Below are 14,509 nucleotides of genomic sequence, written 5' to 3' on the forward strand. Positions count from 1 at the left end.
CTATAAGTAAAGAAAGTGCTTGGGGTGAACTTGGGATAATGCGAAGGAGGCCGCGATATGACGTCATTACGACGGTTTATGTCATTTTAATTTGCTATTGTAAAGCTTCCCTAACAATGCTACTGAATTGAATAAATAAACTTTCTACCGCGGTATATCATACTCTTCGATTTCCCTTCTGCTGTGAAAAATTAACATTCGTTTACCAAAATTATTTAATAAAGATATTTCGTTGGACAATCAGGTTGGCTTTTCGGTTTCCATAAAATATCAAAACTTTATGATCATGCATCCAAAAACCCAGCTTATTTGTTAAATTGTTTTACGTATGCTGTGTTCTTTAAGAACCAATTAACGAAAACGTTAACTTAACATAAAACCAATATTCAAAATCCCACTTGATTAAGGGGCAGGTGTATTTTGTTTAGACGGTTAAATAAAATCCGTATTCACTGATAAATAATTAACGGCTCTCAGTGAATAAAGAGTATAGCCAGTTAGGCTTAAGTTTACTGCTATAGCGCATTACTAATTTACAAAGAGCCGGAACGTTTTCTGGTGAAGTCGCGATTTCAACGTCGCCTTGAGCGTATTGCAATTGCTTTTTACTCAACGTGACCCATATCTCCCTTTTCAATAGAAATATTAATGCTCCCAGCTATCGTTAGATATATCTTTACCTTTTCAAGTCTCGCTGCAATAAAATTTTATTGAGGAAGTGATGTTCAATGATTTTGAAACGTCAGTAAACTGAATAACTCTCATTGGGCACTCAAGTCTTTAATTGGTCATCTCTTTTCATGCTGCTATATAAAAACAACTGATAATTCATTTTTATTTTCTTAGGCATAAATAGTGAACAGTGTTGAAGCTGGAGGACCTTTAAACAAAGCAGCAAGAAGATGTGGTTTTCTTTCAGGGAACGTATAGTTATTCAAATAGTTTTTCTTGCACTGTTTTTTGCTACGGGAGGTTCTTTAAAACAAGGTAAGTCAGTAATTGGAAATACGTTAGAAACAAATACATGCTGAGTCTTTCAGTTCCGAAACGACCGTCAACTGCAAAGCTGGCAAATGCCTATAAAAATAGTATTCAGTTTCAGCATTTTCAAACAAGAATGCCTACAAGATCACGTGTAGGATAAGAAACGAATCCGATATGTAAAATCATCTCAGCATAACGGCCTGGCATGCACTTTTAACGCTAAAAAGTTCTATAATTAAAACATTCTATAATTAAGAATTAAAATAATAAAAAATAATAAAAATCAGAAAAAATCAATTGAATAATATCAGAAAAGAAAATAGAATAATTTAAAAAATAAAATAAAATTTTATAATGAGATCACAAAGGAAGAAAGCTCTATGCATGTAAATGCGCTGTAAAATTAACAAAAGACTCGACTTTCTGTCTCGGGTTTTAGCCCGAAGTATAATTAAACCAAGGGAAAAGTATTGGTAATGTTAAAAATGCTATAGACATGTACAGTTGACAGCGTAGAGATTTACATAGGTGATGTCTGAGATTTCTAACTCAAGTAATATATCCAGTCTAAAGTTTAGCGTTTTCTGAGCTGTAGCTGTTTAAAGATTTCAAAAGAACTATTTTGGAAAGAAACTATTTTGCCAAATCAAAGACATACAGTCAGTAATAATTTGTTTAATATTCAAAGTCGACGTCAGGAACTTTGAATGTCATCACGAAATTGTTCGAAAAATTTTCGTTTGTTCATTCACAGGCAGCCCAAGCTAACGATGAAAGCCATAGTACTCTAACACTCAATTTATAAGTATTGGAATGAAATAATTTTGTTTTACGATATAAAAATTCGAACGTTTTATGAATATAATTGACTTACACTGTTGCTGTGTCGTGTTCTTTCTTGTTTGCCAACTCCTCGAGCCAATTTAAAGTGATTTAGACGAGTAATTGCTGTGCGAAATTTTGAACACGTGTACGTTCATGATCAGTTCTAAAATATTCCCAAGGCTGGAAACTATTTTCGACAGCATCTCACTCGAAGCGAAATATCGTCCATGAAATTAGTCAAATCGCCACAGAATTTCCACCATCGTAATCTTCGGTAATTTCTCTCTACTATCGATGTACGAGTAGAGCAAATTACTCCAAAGTGCGATTTTGGCTTTTCTTGTTATGCGCGGCCGTTCAAACCACAAACAAAATGGCGGCAGGTCGACAAAATCGACCTCAGCGGTGGAGGGGCATGGAGATATTGCTACTCTCCAAAATACGCATTTTGGAGAGTAAGAATATTTTTGTTGCTTCTGCAATTTCGGTGTTTTCCACAAGTTCCTTCGCTCTAGCTGCGGTGGGCGGAAAATTTATTTCAGTGAGTCTACCCGTATCATTATCGTTTATGAGAATCAGATCTTCTATTTTAATTATCTGATAGACCAAAATATGACGTTAAACTATAGTTAAAAAATTTTTCGTTCTTACGCTAGTCAAGCGCAGTGCTGCCATATCGGACAGCGGGAAAGAAGCGAGGGTTCACTGGTACAATGGTCCAAATGTTTTCGACCAATCAAAGCGCGCGTAGTATTTCAGTCAGTCAACACAGAAGAAAGCTATTTCTTTTAGCGAATACCCCAAACATGTAGCGATTAGATCACTATTGATCCAACGTATACCGGTAGGGTATTGAAGACGGTTGCTTGCTTGAACATTTAATAGTTTTTAGGCCATGCTATTAGCCAATGAGGGCGTCCGTTCTACATGGACTATTGGCTTCAATGTGATACGTCTGATGTCCAACTCGTATATTATAAGTGTATTTGAATGATTACAGGAAGAAATGTATCACTTATTGAAATGGACGACGACGAACAACGCTTGCTCAATTACTTGTTTACAAACTACAACCCTCGCCTGCGTCCAGTGTTGAACAAATCACACGTGGTAACAGTCACGTTTGGAATTTCTCTTCACCAGATAATTGATGTGGTAAGATATTCGTGATAGATTATTGAAATAAACTTTGGAATAATTTATTAAACTATCTTGCGTATGGTGTAAAATATAAAGGGAAGCCTCGAGCCATGCGGCCCATACTGCCGGAGCTTATCCCGGTTTCTGTGCTAGGAATATTTCTACTCCCCCCTGAATGGGATGCTAGTCCATCGCAGGGTATCCCCCCAGCATTATGTCGCCGGTACCCATTTATGCACCTAGGTGGAGAGAGGCACTATGAGAGTAAAGTGTTTTGCCCAAGAACACAACACAGTGACCCCAGCCAGGGCTCGAACCCGGACCGCTCGATCCGAAGTCCGGCTCACTAACCATTAAGCCTGGTGGTGCATGATAATATTTCAAATTTGGATACTGTGAAAACAGCTCTTCCATCAAATGCATCATCATATTGTTCATTCGCGAGTTTCAATAGCTTTTATAAATGGAACTAAATAAATTGTCCTGCTAAGACTACTGCAACGCTGATCAACGCTTAATTTAATTATTTACGATATTGCAGCTGGCCAAATACAAGCCGTCGTCAGGTTTATTTTTTTTTAAGTGGAGAAACCATGGTTGCAAGTTGAAAGTTGGTAATAAACGGACTGGAGGTTTACGATCAGTGCTCGTAGCTAAATGACTTTTTTCCGTAAAAGTCACCGAAGTCTTTAATGTTTCCCGTCTTTCGTTTTATTTCGCTTATTGGACTGTACTGCTCGAGTGCTAAACCTCATACTTGCACAATTCGATTTCTACAGGACGAAAAGAACCAACTTTTGCAGACCAGTATATGGGTGAGACAGGTGAGAATCCAAGTTTTAAATTAGGCGCTAGTGTAATTTAATGCAGCTTCCCGGTTATTTATTTTTTACTGGATAAGAGGCTAAAGTATTTTAAGTACAGTGGCTCATAGATTCAACGTAGATATCTTACGGCACGACACATTTTCTTGAGGCAGAAAAAAATAAACTCGCAACAATATAAAATAAACCCAGCAAGAGAATATCAACTCACGGAAAAAGACAATTAAATCACGATTAAAGAACATCAACTCATGACAAAAGAAAATCAATCGAACTAGTGACATGACTGTTCGTCCTGTCGCTTTTTGAAAACAGAGGGTCAAGTGATGTATTCTCCAGTGTTGCCTGGCAAACGACACCGTGACATAACATCGCCTAACGAATCGGTTGCAAACTCTGACTGAGAGAACAGGGCTTGTTTTCAGCTTGCCAGTCAAGTTGTCGTTTTTCAACGTCAGTAAAAAGGACAAGGAATAGGTTGCTTTCGATATATTACAACTCAGCGTCACGACGCGCCACGTCTTCTTGTTTTCCCTAGCTCTCCTTTGGGAGATAAGGGCCATAAGGGCTTTCCACCAAGCAGATATTTATTATATCAAAAATAGCTTGTTGTCGTATATATCTAATTTTTTTCCGATTTTTTAGGTTTGGAATAATCCTTTTCTTGTATGGAATGAATCGGACTTTGGAGGAATTAAGTCCATTAATGTTGAAGCATCAACGGTCTGGACCCCTGATATTTACCTATACAATAAGTAAGTTTTCAGTCCTTCCATATGATTTTTTATGATTAACCTGAACATTTTCTAATCTTAGAAATTTTTCAAACAGCTTCTCTGTCAATTCATTATGCAATAAAGCACTTTGACGTTGTAATCAAACATTAAAGGTTTAACTTTATCTCTGCAACTTCTGAGTCAGAGACTTCCTGATCCGATTAATTTTGTGAGATAGTGTACTTTCTCCTTTAGCAGTCACCTAATATTGGGCCTACTAAATAACACTAAACAAACAAATTCAGATCCTGCAAGAATAATTTTCTTGTTTTAGCGCTGACCATGAACGCGAAGGAGGGATGGATCAATTTAATACACAGATAGTTATCAACTCTTCCGGCTGGAACAAGTGGCTCACCCCAGTAATTCTCTACAGCTCTTGTAAGATGGATGTCAAGTACTTTCCTTTTGATACACAGGTGGAAAACTCTTTCAAATATATATTGCAAAAATATCTTATCAATAACGAGTGGCAACAAAAGAATTAAGACAACCCCCGGGGAAGAGGATGTTCGTCATACCTTTTGAAATATATTAGAAATCATGTTTGGTAACAATTATAGGGTTTTCCTTTTCAAATTTTCACAGTTTCTTTATTATGGTCCCTTTAGAGTACGTTTTGAAAGTTAGCCTGCGAGCAGGCTCTCTCTTCGGGGCAACGTAAGCGCTTCGAGGGCAACGACGCGACCGCAGAAGGCGCGAGTTTCGGCAAACGAAGCGAGCCGCGTTTCTTCCACTCGCGGGCTCGCTTCGCTCGGCGCTCGCTAATAAGACTGTCTAATAATCTTTTACGAATAGTCTCCCGGAGGGTACCTTTCTTGGGTTCCACCTGGGAACTTGAAAAGAGGACCCAGGTTGCTGTTTCTTACCCCCCTGACTTGTGTTAATCAATAGATACTCATCGCGTCCCTATCATTTCTTGATATTCTCCCTCCCATTTCTGATTTCTCCCTTTATTAACAGGCATGTGATCTGAAGTTCGGTTCCTGGACATACGATGGTTTTCGTCTAGACATGGTCCCAGAGGCACCATTTGCAGACACGAAAAAGTTTGTCAGTAACGGCGAATGGCAGCTGATTGCATTTCCATCCAAGAGGAACGTAATCCACTATGTGTGCTGCCCAGAGCCTTACCCTGATGTGACATTTACTTTACAAATCCAGCGACTGGCGTTGTTTTATTACATCAACTTGATCATACCATGTCTCCTAATCACACGTGAGTGGGGCTTAAATAACAACATCGGCGATCCCACCAGAAATCACCCAGAATTGCGATTTTTTATCAGAAAGTCTGATTTCACTCTAGCTAGCTAAAAAAGAAGAATGGCAAGAAATTCTGCTCGCTTTCTATCACTAACGGGAATATTAGGAGACCTGGGAGTATCCTCTTTGAAAGGGTGTTTCTCCAATTCAAATGGCAGTTATTAGTTACTTCTTATTTGTTAGCGAGAATAGAATAGAAGAAGTAGATTATTAGCATTCAATTACGTATGGCCAAAGCCATATACGTAATAAATGAAGCTTTTGGAGTGCAACATGGACCATTTTGGCGGCGAGCTCAAGACTGTTTGTCAAGTTAATACGTTAAGTAGAATTTTAATTTCAGTAACGCCGAGACCATGCATTTCTGTGATTCAATTTCTTGATTTTAGTTTTAACAGTGACAGCCTTTTACCTCCCCCCTGAGTCTGGCGAACGCATCACACTGGTGATAACTAACCTGCTGGCCATGACTGTATTCATGCTACTTGTCGCCGAAATCATGCCATCGACCTCTGAGGTTATACCAGTTATATCCATTTACTTCAGTGGCACAATTTTCGAGGTATGTCCGTCAAACTCTACTGCATGAAGGGTTTCAGAGCCACCTTAAATTTTGAGAATTGGTTTTTCCATTTGCTGGGTGACATGAAGAAGTGTAAACACGCTACATTACATTCCAGAATCTTAAAAATTAAAAAAATTGAATACTCCAGCGAGTTTTAATCAATCAATCAATCGATCAATCAATTTCATTAACAAAAGGTGAACTCGTTAAGAAACGTACGTGTTTAATTTGGGAGTAGTCTGTTACCATCTAAGGATCAGAAGTGTTTTACCGTCGCACCAGTAGAAACTCTGGTATCTGTTGCATGAAATGACAGCAAATATATTGCTACTCCCTCCTCAGTAGAACACTACGCCATTCTCTCCCTCTCCCTTCTTACATTTTGTCAGGCTACCGCATCAGTTCAGCGGTGCCAATTTATCTTTCTGTGACGAGAGGCAATGCGCAATCTTTGCCAGTGCTTGGTTAGAAACTGAATTGTTCGATTTATTTTATGTTGAATAGAAAGTTTAAAAGTTTGCCTTGTTTCACATTTAGCATTTTAAGAGTTATCGTAGTGTAAATAAAGTCTTTCAATTTCTTCTTCTAGGTTTCACTGGCTCTGCTTGCCACGTGCTTCATACTCAAATGTCATTTTCACGACCCTGCATCTTCTGACATGCCAGCATGGATCCGACATGTTGTCTTCAAATGGATGGCGCAAATGTTGCGATTCAAAATTCCTAAGAAACGAAAACGGTCCACCTTCGGCACACAACAGCAGGAACACACAGCTGCCTCCCAGAGAAATGAAACAACCGAGCACAGACGCAATGATAAACCCAATTTTGTACAGGGTGCTACTTCAGTTGATGCTTTGTTTGTCCCTCGCAACGGTGTTCAATCCCTCGTGAAACAGCTCTCTCATTCAAACCTCATGAATGGCAACTATAAATCAGGCCCAAATTTTACACAACAAGGGGGCCTGGGGTCTCTCCCAAAACTGACCGTCACTCAAGTGGAGGACTGGTGCATAGCATCCAGTCACGTGAGCTTGTGCAGCAACGAGGATGATGACCAGCGGCTTAACTCCGAGTCAGGCGCAGATGATGAGACCAGACCTGCCACGTATGATGATAGGCGCATGGAGGAGTTATTGAAAATGCAGGAAAAGTTATTGGAACATGTTCAAATTCTGTCCAACGTTGTGACAGAGAACGAACAATTGCAAGAGAAAAAGGATGAGTGGAATATGGTGGCTGCCATCTTTGACCGGGTTTTCCGAATAGCCTTCTTCATCATGTTTTTCTTATCGACTTTGACAATATTCTATTTCTCCAAGGGTTAAAAATGTATATATAGCTCATGCTATTGCAGTTTTGTATTGTGCTTAGCATCGGTCAAGTTATTTGACTAAAAAACAACAGCAAAGGAGGTAGAGCTGCTATTGTCAACCAAAATGGAAGAATGATGGTTTAGATAAGGACAACTGAGACAGATACGAACTGGAAAAAAGCTAAGCAATCTGTGATATCAGCTCCTTTATAAAGTCAAACACTGAACGCTGCTTTCACTGAGTCCGTAATCAAATGAGCTGGCTCTATTGTAGTAAGTACAGAAGTATACAAATGCCGTATAATGATTATTATTTATAATAAAAGTAATAACAGTTTTATTAATATTGCGCTATTTCCACACGTGCCCAATAGCGCTTTACAGGAAATATACATGCGTGTTACACAGCGGAACAAAATGAAAAAAACTAGCACAATAAAAAATAAGATAAATAAATTATTTATAATAACACTAATTAATTAGTATGGGTAATCAAATGGTGACGAGTGAAATTAGGAAATAATTTCACGCGCGTTTTGTCAAAATGCTAATAATTTCCCGAGCCTTTAGGCGAGGGAAATTATTAACATTTTGACAAAATGCAAGTGAAATTATTTCCTTATTTCTCGAGTATACCATTTGATTACATTTTAATATCATAGGTGACAAATTACGCTTGCAATCGTAGGTTTTTTGACTGGTTTATTGCATCGCGAACTCCGAGCTTTGAAAAGTTGAAAGCATACATTTTGCTCAAGTTCGCAATTTGTTTAGTCTTTGAAGAAAACCTTTTAGAGATTCCTTTTTGCTGTTGACAAAAAGTTTCAAAGATGAATCAACTGTCAATTATTTTTCACAGAATGACCGTAGTTCGTCTTGAATGGACTGCAAACGGTGCCCGTCGCCCAAAAATCTGCTCGATGCCATTTGGCTTAAGTCTAGAAGTCGTTTTGACGTTTTGAAATATAAAATATTATCAGAAGTTTTATAACATGGCCAAGGCTAGCTGGCTAAGATGAAATTCAAGCGAAAATGTACAAAGTTTAAGCTTTAAAACATATTTTATTACGGACGCCATCTTGCCGCTAACTACGTTGACATGGCAATTTTATAATTTCACATGTGAAATTATAAATTAGCGCTAAAATTTCGCGCCAAAATTAAGGAGTAATTTATCACCTATGATATTAATGTTAAAATAGCTAATCTAACCTAATCTGACCTAATTTGAAATTGAACGTGGAAGAAAATTTAACAGAAAAAGAATAACTAGAGATTGTAAAATGCCTATTGAACAGATACGTTTTCAGAAGTATTCATAAGCTAGAGTAGTTAAAAAACACGTACACCTTTGAAAAGAACTCTTGTACCCCTTGGTGCAGCGTGTATAAATAAAATTCGATTTGATTTTTTTATTATTTGAAATGGGTTTTTGTGATATATCAAAACTATCTTGCTTTATTCTCAAACAAAATCAGCCCATGGGGTTTAATTAATATTAATTTTATTAAAAGTTGGTGACTTATGTAAAACAGTTTTTATACAGACAAAACGACACAGGCTTCAAATTCAAAACGCTAGCTATTGTACCTAAACCAAGCCTTTCCAAAACGTTGCCTCAAGTTGTTGGAAACAGTTTTGTAAATGTTGTACGGGAAATCTCTATCGACTATAAACACATCAAGAGTACTCAAGGGTTACTTTAAGCATTATGATATAGATATAATACTGTTAATATGTATACGTGCGAAGCAAAACATGAGTGTAAATATATAGCTAAACAGACTGTCCCAGTATCCAATTTGTAGCTTAAGAGTTATTCAATTTGTATGAAAAGTTTTGGAAAAAAGTTGTAGTTGTTGCTGCTAATTTTCTACGGTTGGAAAATTGTATATATAGCTAAATTAGTGTCATGAACACTGTAAACGGGTGTGCAAAATAAAGTTAGCTTCTTGAGTAAAAACCAAACATTGGAGTGTTTTTACACGATTTTGCATGATGAACCAAAAAGCTAACTTGAAACTATCTGGATTATCCTATCAACATTCTTTTGCCTGTGAATTTTCTTCTCTTTCAATGTCGAATAAACTGACTATCTCAGACCACATCTAGAAATGTTAATTCTTCAAACTGACTGTCACACATTTCTTTTCGTTGTTATTTGTAACAATATTGTGATACACCAAGACGGTATCCCTCAATGATCATTCGTTGTATTTGCTATACCTGCCTGCTTGAAAAAATATTTGCCTGTACTGTAAGGCAAAAATAACGAGTCGCCATCGATCTTGAGACTGCTATCAAAGGGTTAACTCCAAGCATAACTTGGAGCCTGCATAAAAATGACAACCGTTGAAACACACAAAATTATCAAAAACATCCAAAGGAAGAACTTGTCGATGATAGCAGCGATTAGTTGCCACTCCTCTTTCATGAGATCACCCATCTCCTGGTCCTGGATATACCGCACCATCTCAGCAACATCTTTTGACAGAGCGGCCTGAGACTCGAGCAGAGTTCTGGTCACGTGATCAGTACCTGTAGTTACGTCATCTGATGATCTGACGTTGTTTAAAACCGGTTGTGAGTCATGCTCAGCTAGATTGATCCTTGAAGCCGCTCGGCTGGTAATAAGGTCATTCATGGCACCTCCAATTTGAATGTTGTCGTAAACAGGAGGCATGCTCAGACGATGGGTTGTGTTTCTTACACGTTGAATGGCCGGTAGAAGGTTCAATCGTGGCTGGATATCTCCAGGCAGATTTGGCGAGGTGTGCTTTAAATGCAGTTGTTGCGAGCTTGACATCTGATTCCGTGTAGTATTTGGAATCTTTTTATGAACAATAGGTTCAGGGCTCAAGTTTTCGTTTTCATCTGTTGACTGCGCTCTTCTCAAGGACTCTTTAGGATCAATGCCATGAAGTATTTTCTTTACGGGTACCTTGGTGAGGCGTGCCATCCATCCGAGCACTATGTGACGTACCCAGTTTGGAACAGGCGTATGGGAAGGGTTGTTAAAATAGCACCTCAAGACAAGGCAGGTTGCAACCAGAGCCAAGGCCACCTGACAGAAATAACATGACAGTGTTACAGCTGTAGAAACCGATATAATAAAGCGCCAAGGAGTGGGAAAATGTATTTGTTATAACGGGGGCTTTGTTTTACGAGATTCATTTCCCGCAATATAAAAGCGTTGGTCGGTGGTATCAGGGTTCCACTGTTCATCAATAACTTATTTCAAATGGCTCGTTAAGGTTGTATTGTTTCTAGTGTATTGGTTCTTTAACCCTAGGACGAGACAAGAGAGCAAGAAATATTTGCCACGGTATTTAAGAAAGGCTATCACTCACCTCAAAGACACTGCCATAGAAGTAGACCGAGATCAAAGGTACAGTCTCAGAAGTAGCGGGTATAATTTCCACCACCAGTAGCATAAAAACAGTCAACGCCAGAAGATTTGTGATGACAAGTGTAAGCCGTTCACCAGACTCCGGAGGTAAATAAAACGATAGCAGGGTCAGAGCTGAAAGTGAAAGTAAAAATATATGGCCATGTTAAATTAAGTTGGGTTCAGCTAATTTGTAAATGATCTTCAAACATAGCCATAGTTTTTATTTTGGATGGACGTTTGGTCTCAGTTGTGTTGATCGATTCCACATCCATGCAACCTCGTCCTTAGGGCGCTTCTATTTCTATATTGATCAGTGTTCAATTGACCGAGAAGTTTGCGTAGTAATTGCACAACAGAGAGAAATCATGTGATTAACTAAACAAAGTGACACACCCAGGATTTGCAAAGTGAATTTTTAGATTATAATACTTTATTCAAACACAAATGGTATTTGAAAAGGAGGACCATGAGGTCATCCCTATTTAGGTCTCCTAACTTGAACGGGAGATAATTTTTCCTTTGGGGTGTGGGTGGGTGCGGGTGAGACTATTACTCCTGTAGTCTATGTTACTTGAACCACTTTACCTGATATAAGAAAACATGGAGCGATCATGTTAATAAAGTAAAACATATGACGCCTTCTCAAGTCCATTGTGTAAGTGATATCGGGATAAGGCTCGGGACAACACTTGTAAATGACCTCGTTACGACTGCAAGGCATGCTGATGAGGTCCCACTCTCCGTGCCTGATAAACTTCTTAATGTCTCCTTCGCAGCTGTCACTTTCAGGAACAAGGTCCAGTCGAAAGCCGTCATACGTCCACGAACCGAACTTCATACGACAGATCTGGGTAAATAAAGTTGTATTATTTTTTATTTTGTCATTTTCTTCTCAAACAGAAAAACGAAAACATCAGTCAGTATCGCTAAATGAAATGTAATAATCAACACACTATATGTTATATACTTCAACCTACATGCCATAGCCATGTATATTTATAATGTTACAATTGTAAACTTGTCCAGGGGCTCTCCTCGTAAAGCTCTCAAAGGTTTGCTGAGATCCACATAAAAAGGCCAAATAAATGATTGATTGATTGATTGATTGATTGATTGATTGATTGATTGATTGATTGATTGATTTTGTTAGCTGACTGAAATGGCTCACAATAGTTAACATCACATATGTCATTAACATCATCGAACAATTAACCAGCTGACGCTGACTTAGGACGTTGATGCCATTCTGGAACATTGCTAGTATTGATATGAGACCAAACGGACGTAAATATCAGTTCAAATCTCCAAAATGAGCCATGCTTTACAGTGAGACTAATCGTAGCTATTTGACTTATTTATCATATCTACCTGCTTGTCAAAGGGAAAGTAAGTGACGTCAAATTTACAGGAGCTTTGCACGATCTTTGGCGCCATCCAATTGAGTTTTCCATCTGAAGTTATCTGAACTTTGGTCTTGAAACGATCGAGGGCCCCATCATCTGAATCGTCTACACTGTATAACATGACGTGACATAAGTAAAAACATTAGTTAAAAAAACGTTTTCAATTGTAGTAGGGATGCTACTCTATCACAAGTTACTACACAGCATTCTGTATTCCTGAGTGGAGAGGGTCATGTGAGAGTGAAGAACTCCAATGCAGTTTACCTTAGACCACCGCGCCTAACTGAACGGGTTAAGTTGCAGAGTTGGAGAATGTATTTTTGTATTCTCATAGATGTCCTCTACTGAGTAAAGCTAGAGGATTAGACAGCCAATTACCTGGCCATTCAGTTTTTACAAGAGACTTAAAAGTCGCTTGTACGATATCTATGAAAGGACGATAGATATGTCTTATGTGTAAATCAGTAGTGGCCTTTATATATACTAGTTATGCAACGCTTTCGAGTGGTATACTATGGAATATCCCACGAGTCACTTGTATTTTCTCGGTATACACACGAGCCTTTAGGCGAGTGTGTATGCCAAGAAAATACAAGTGACAAGTGGGATATTCCATAGTATACCACGAGAAAGTGTTGTGTAACTATTTTATACCATGCCATAGAAAATACGCTCACTAAATTTCGTCGAGAATACAGTCGCAGCGCACTATGGGAAGATTGGGTTGAATACCGTCGAATATACAACGGCTTTCCTGTATTCTGATTGGCTGTATTTTCTATGGCATGGTATAAATAGCTATATTTAATTGGGCCCATTTAATTGGTACCTTCTAACGTTTAGGTTTGTTGAATAAACACCTGTGTGCGACCATTAAAACAAAAGCATCTTTTAGGACTTTCCAGTGTTGTACTATCTGTTTGTCAATAGTTTACAAGTTAGGAATGGACTCCTGTTTATTACATGTATGTAAGTTCGCTCTCTATCTCGCGTAGGAATAGAATCAATGACTCACTTGTTGTAGAGGAATATGTCAGGCTTCCATACTTTTGACGCATGTACGTTGATAGCTTTTATTCCACCAAAGTTTGAGCTGTTCCACTTTAAATATGGATTAAACCATGCCTAAAAAGTGATTTGTAAACCTATTAACTCTGTTTAAAAAGGACTTTAAATAACCCGAGGGAATTATCTATGGATATGACGGGGATACCTATCGCACCTTTTAAGGGTTGGAAATAGTGTTTTGGTGTAGCTTAGTTTGATCCATTTCAAAAGTACAGACTCTGCACTTGCCATATGTTTATGGTACCTAATCGTACCTTTCAGAGCACATTTTTCAGAATTTATTTTATTTTATTTTTAATTCCACAATGCATTTTATAATCTCCCATATCTGGAATAAAGCTCTTGGCCGGCCAGTGACACTTATTTATCGATGAAGGATTTTGGAAATGGTGCCTTTTGAGGGTTAAACTTCAGTCACGCCCCTGGAAATTTGATTATGATTCCTTTCAGAATTGTTTCTCTAAGTTTCCATGGAACTTTATCAAGAAGCGGATACACACTACCGAGAAAATTGATAAATGTTATAAACAGTATACATAATTTCAATCATTTGGTAATTTTCAAATCTTTGGGAGGCCTAGAAGGACTGGGTCAAGACCGTTGTCTACGACGAGAGCAAAGTTTCGCATTTCAGTAGCTCTCGACCTGACGGTGAATAATGGAAACTTGGAATTTTAAGTTTGTATTTTACTAGTAATCATGATTTATGCTGGTAACTTTGTATATACGCCATAAGGTATGAGGTTTTTCTACACCTTTAGCTTATCTTTGAGGTTAGAAAACAAACCAGACTAAAATTTTTATCAATCTGAATCAATTATAAACTATGTCTGATATCCGTGACAGGAATAGCCTGCGTAGCAGGCGTAAAAGGGGGAGGGGGTAGCTAGGAACGAGGATTGAGGGAATCCGAGTAGTGAAAACAGGGTGGGGTGGGTGGGGTGGGCGGACGG

The 14,509-nt window shown here is 38.3% G+C and overlaps 2 protein-coding genes across 2 annotated transcripts; one reads left to right on the forward strand and one right to left on the reverse strand.

Annotated features, from left to right (window-relative positions):
- The first annotated feature begins 851 nt into the window (after nt 1-851).
- On the forward strand, nt 852-8,051 carry LOC144641327 (neuronal acetylcholine receptor subunit alpha-10-like). Its single transcript, XM_078500348.1, has 8 exons — nt 852-987; nt 2,810-2,964; nt 3,729-3,773; nt 4,419-4,528; nt 4,824-4,968; nt 5,513-5,768; nt 6,205-6,377; nt 6,970-8,051. Exons 1-8 carry the CDS (start codon nt 903-905, stop codon nt 7,705-7,707), a joined length of 1,707 nt encoding a protein of 568 aa, XP_078356474.1. The 5' UTR covers nt 852-902; the 3' UTR covers nt 7,708-8,051.
- Nucleotides 8,052-8,341: 290 nt separating this feature from the next.
- Nucleotides 8,342-13,613, reverse strand: LOC144641328 (neuronal acetylcholine receptor subunit alpha-10-like; the record flags this gene model as incomplete). The annotated part of the gene is made up of 5 exons (XM_078500349.1): nt 8,342-10,758; nt 11,045-11,217; nt 11,671-11,932; nt 12,454-12,598; nt 13,504-13,613. Coding segments are annotated over 5 exons (1,446 nt in total), but the record flags the coding sequence as incomplete, so codon positions are not given.
- Between the last annotated feature and the right edge of the window lie 896 nt (nt 13,614-14,509).

This window comes from Oculina patagonica, unplaced genomic scaffold, assembly GCF_052425735.1.
Source record: "Oculina patagonica isolate OP01 unplaced genomic scaffold, crgOcupat unplaced85, whole genome shotgun sequence".
In the NCBI taxonomy this organism is placed as follows: Eukaryota; Metazoa; Cnidaria; class Anthozoa; order Scleractinia; family Oculinidae; genus Oculina; species Oculina patagonica.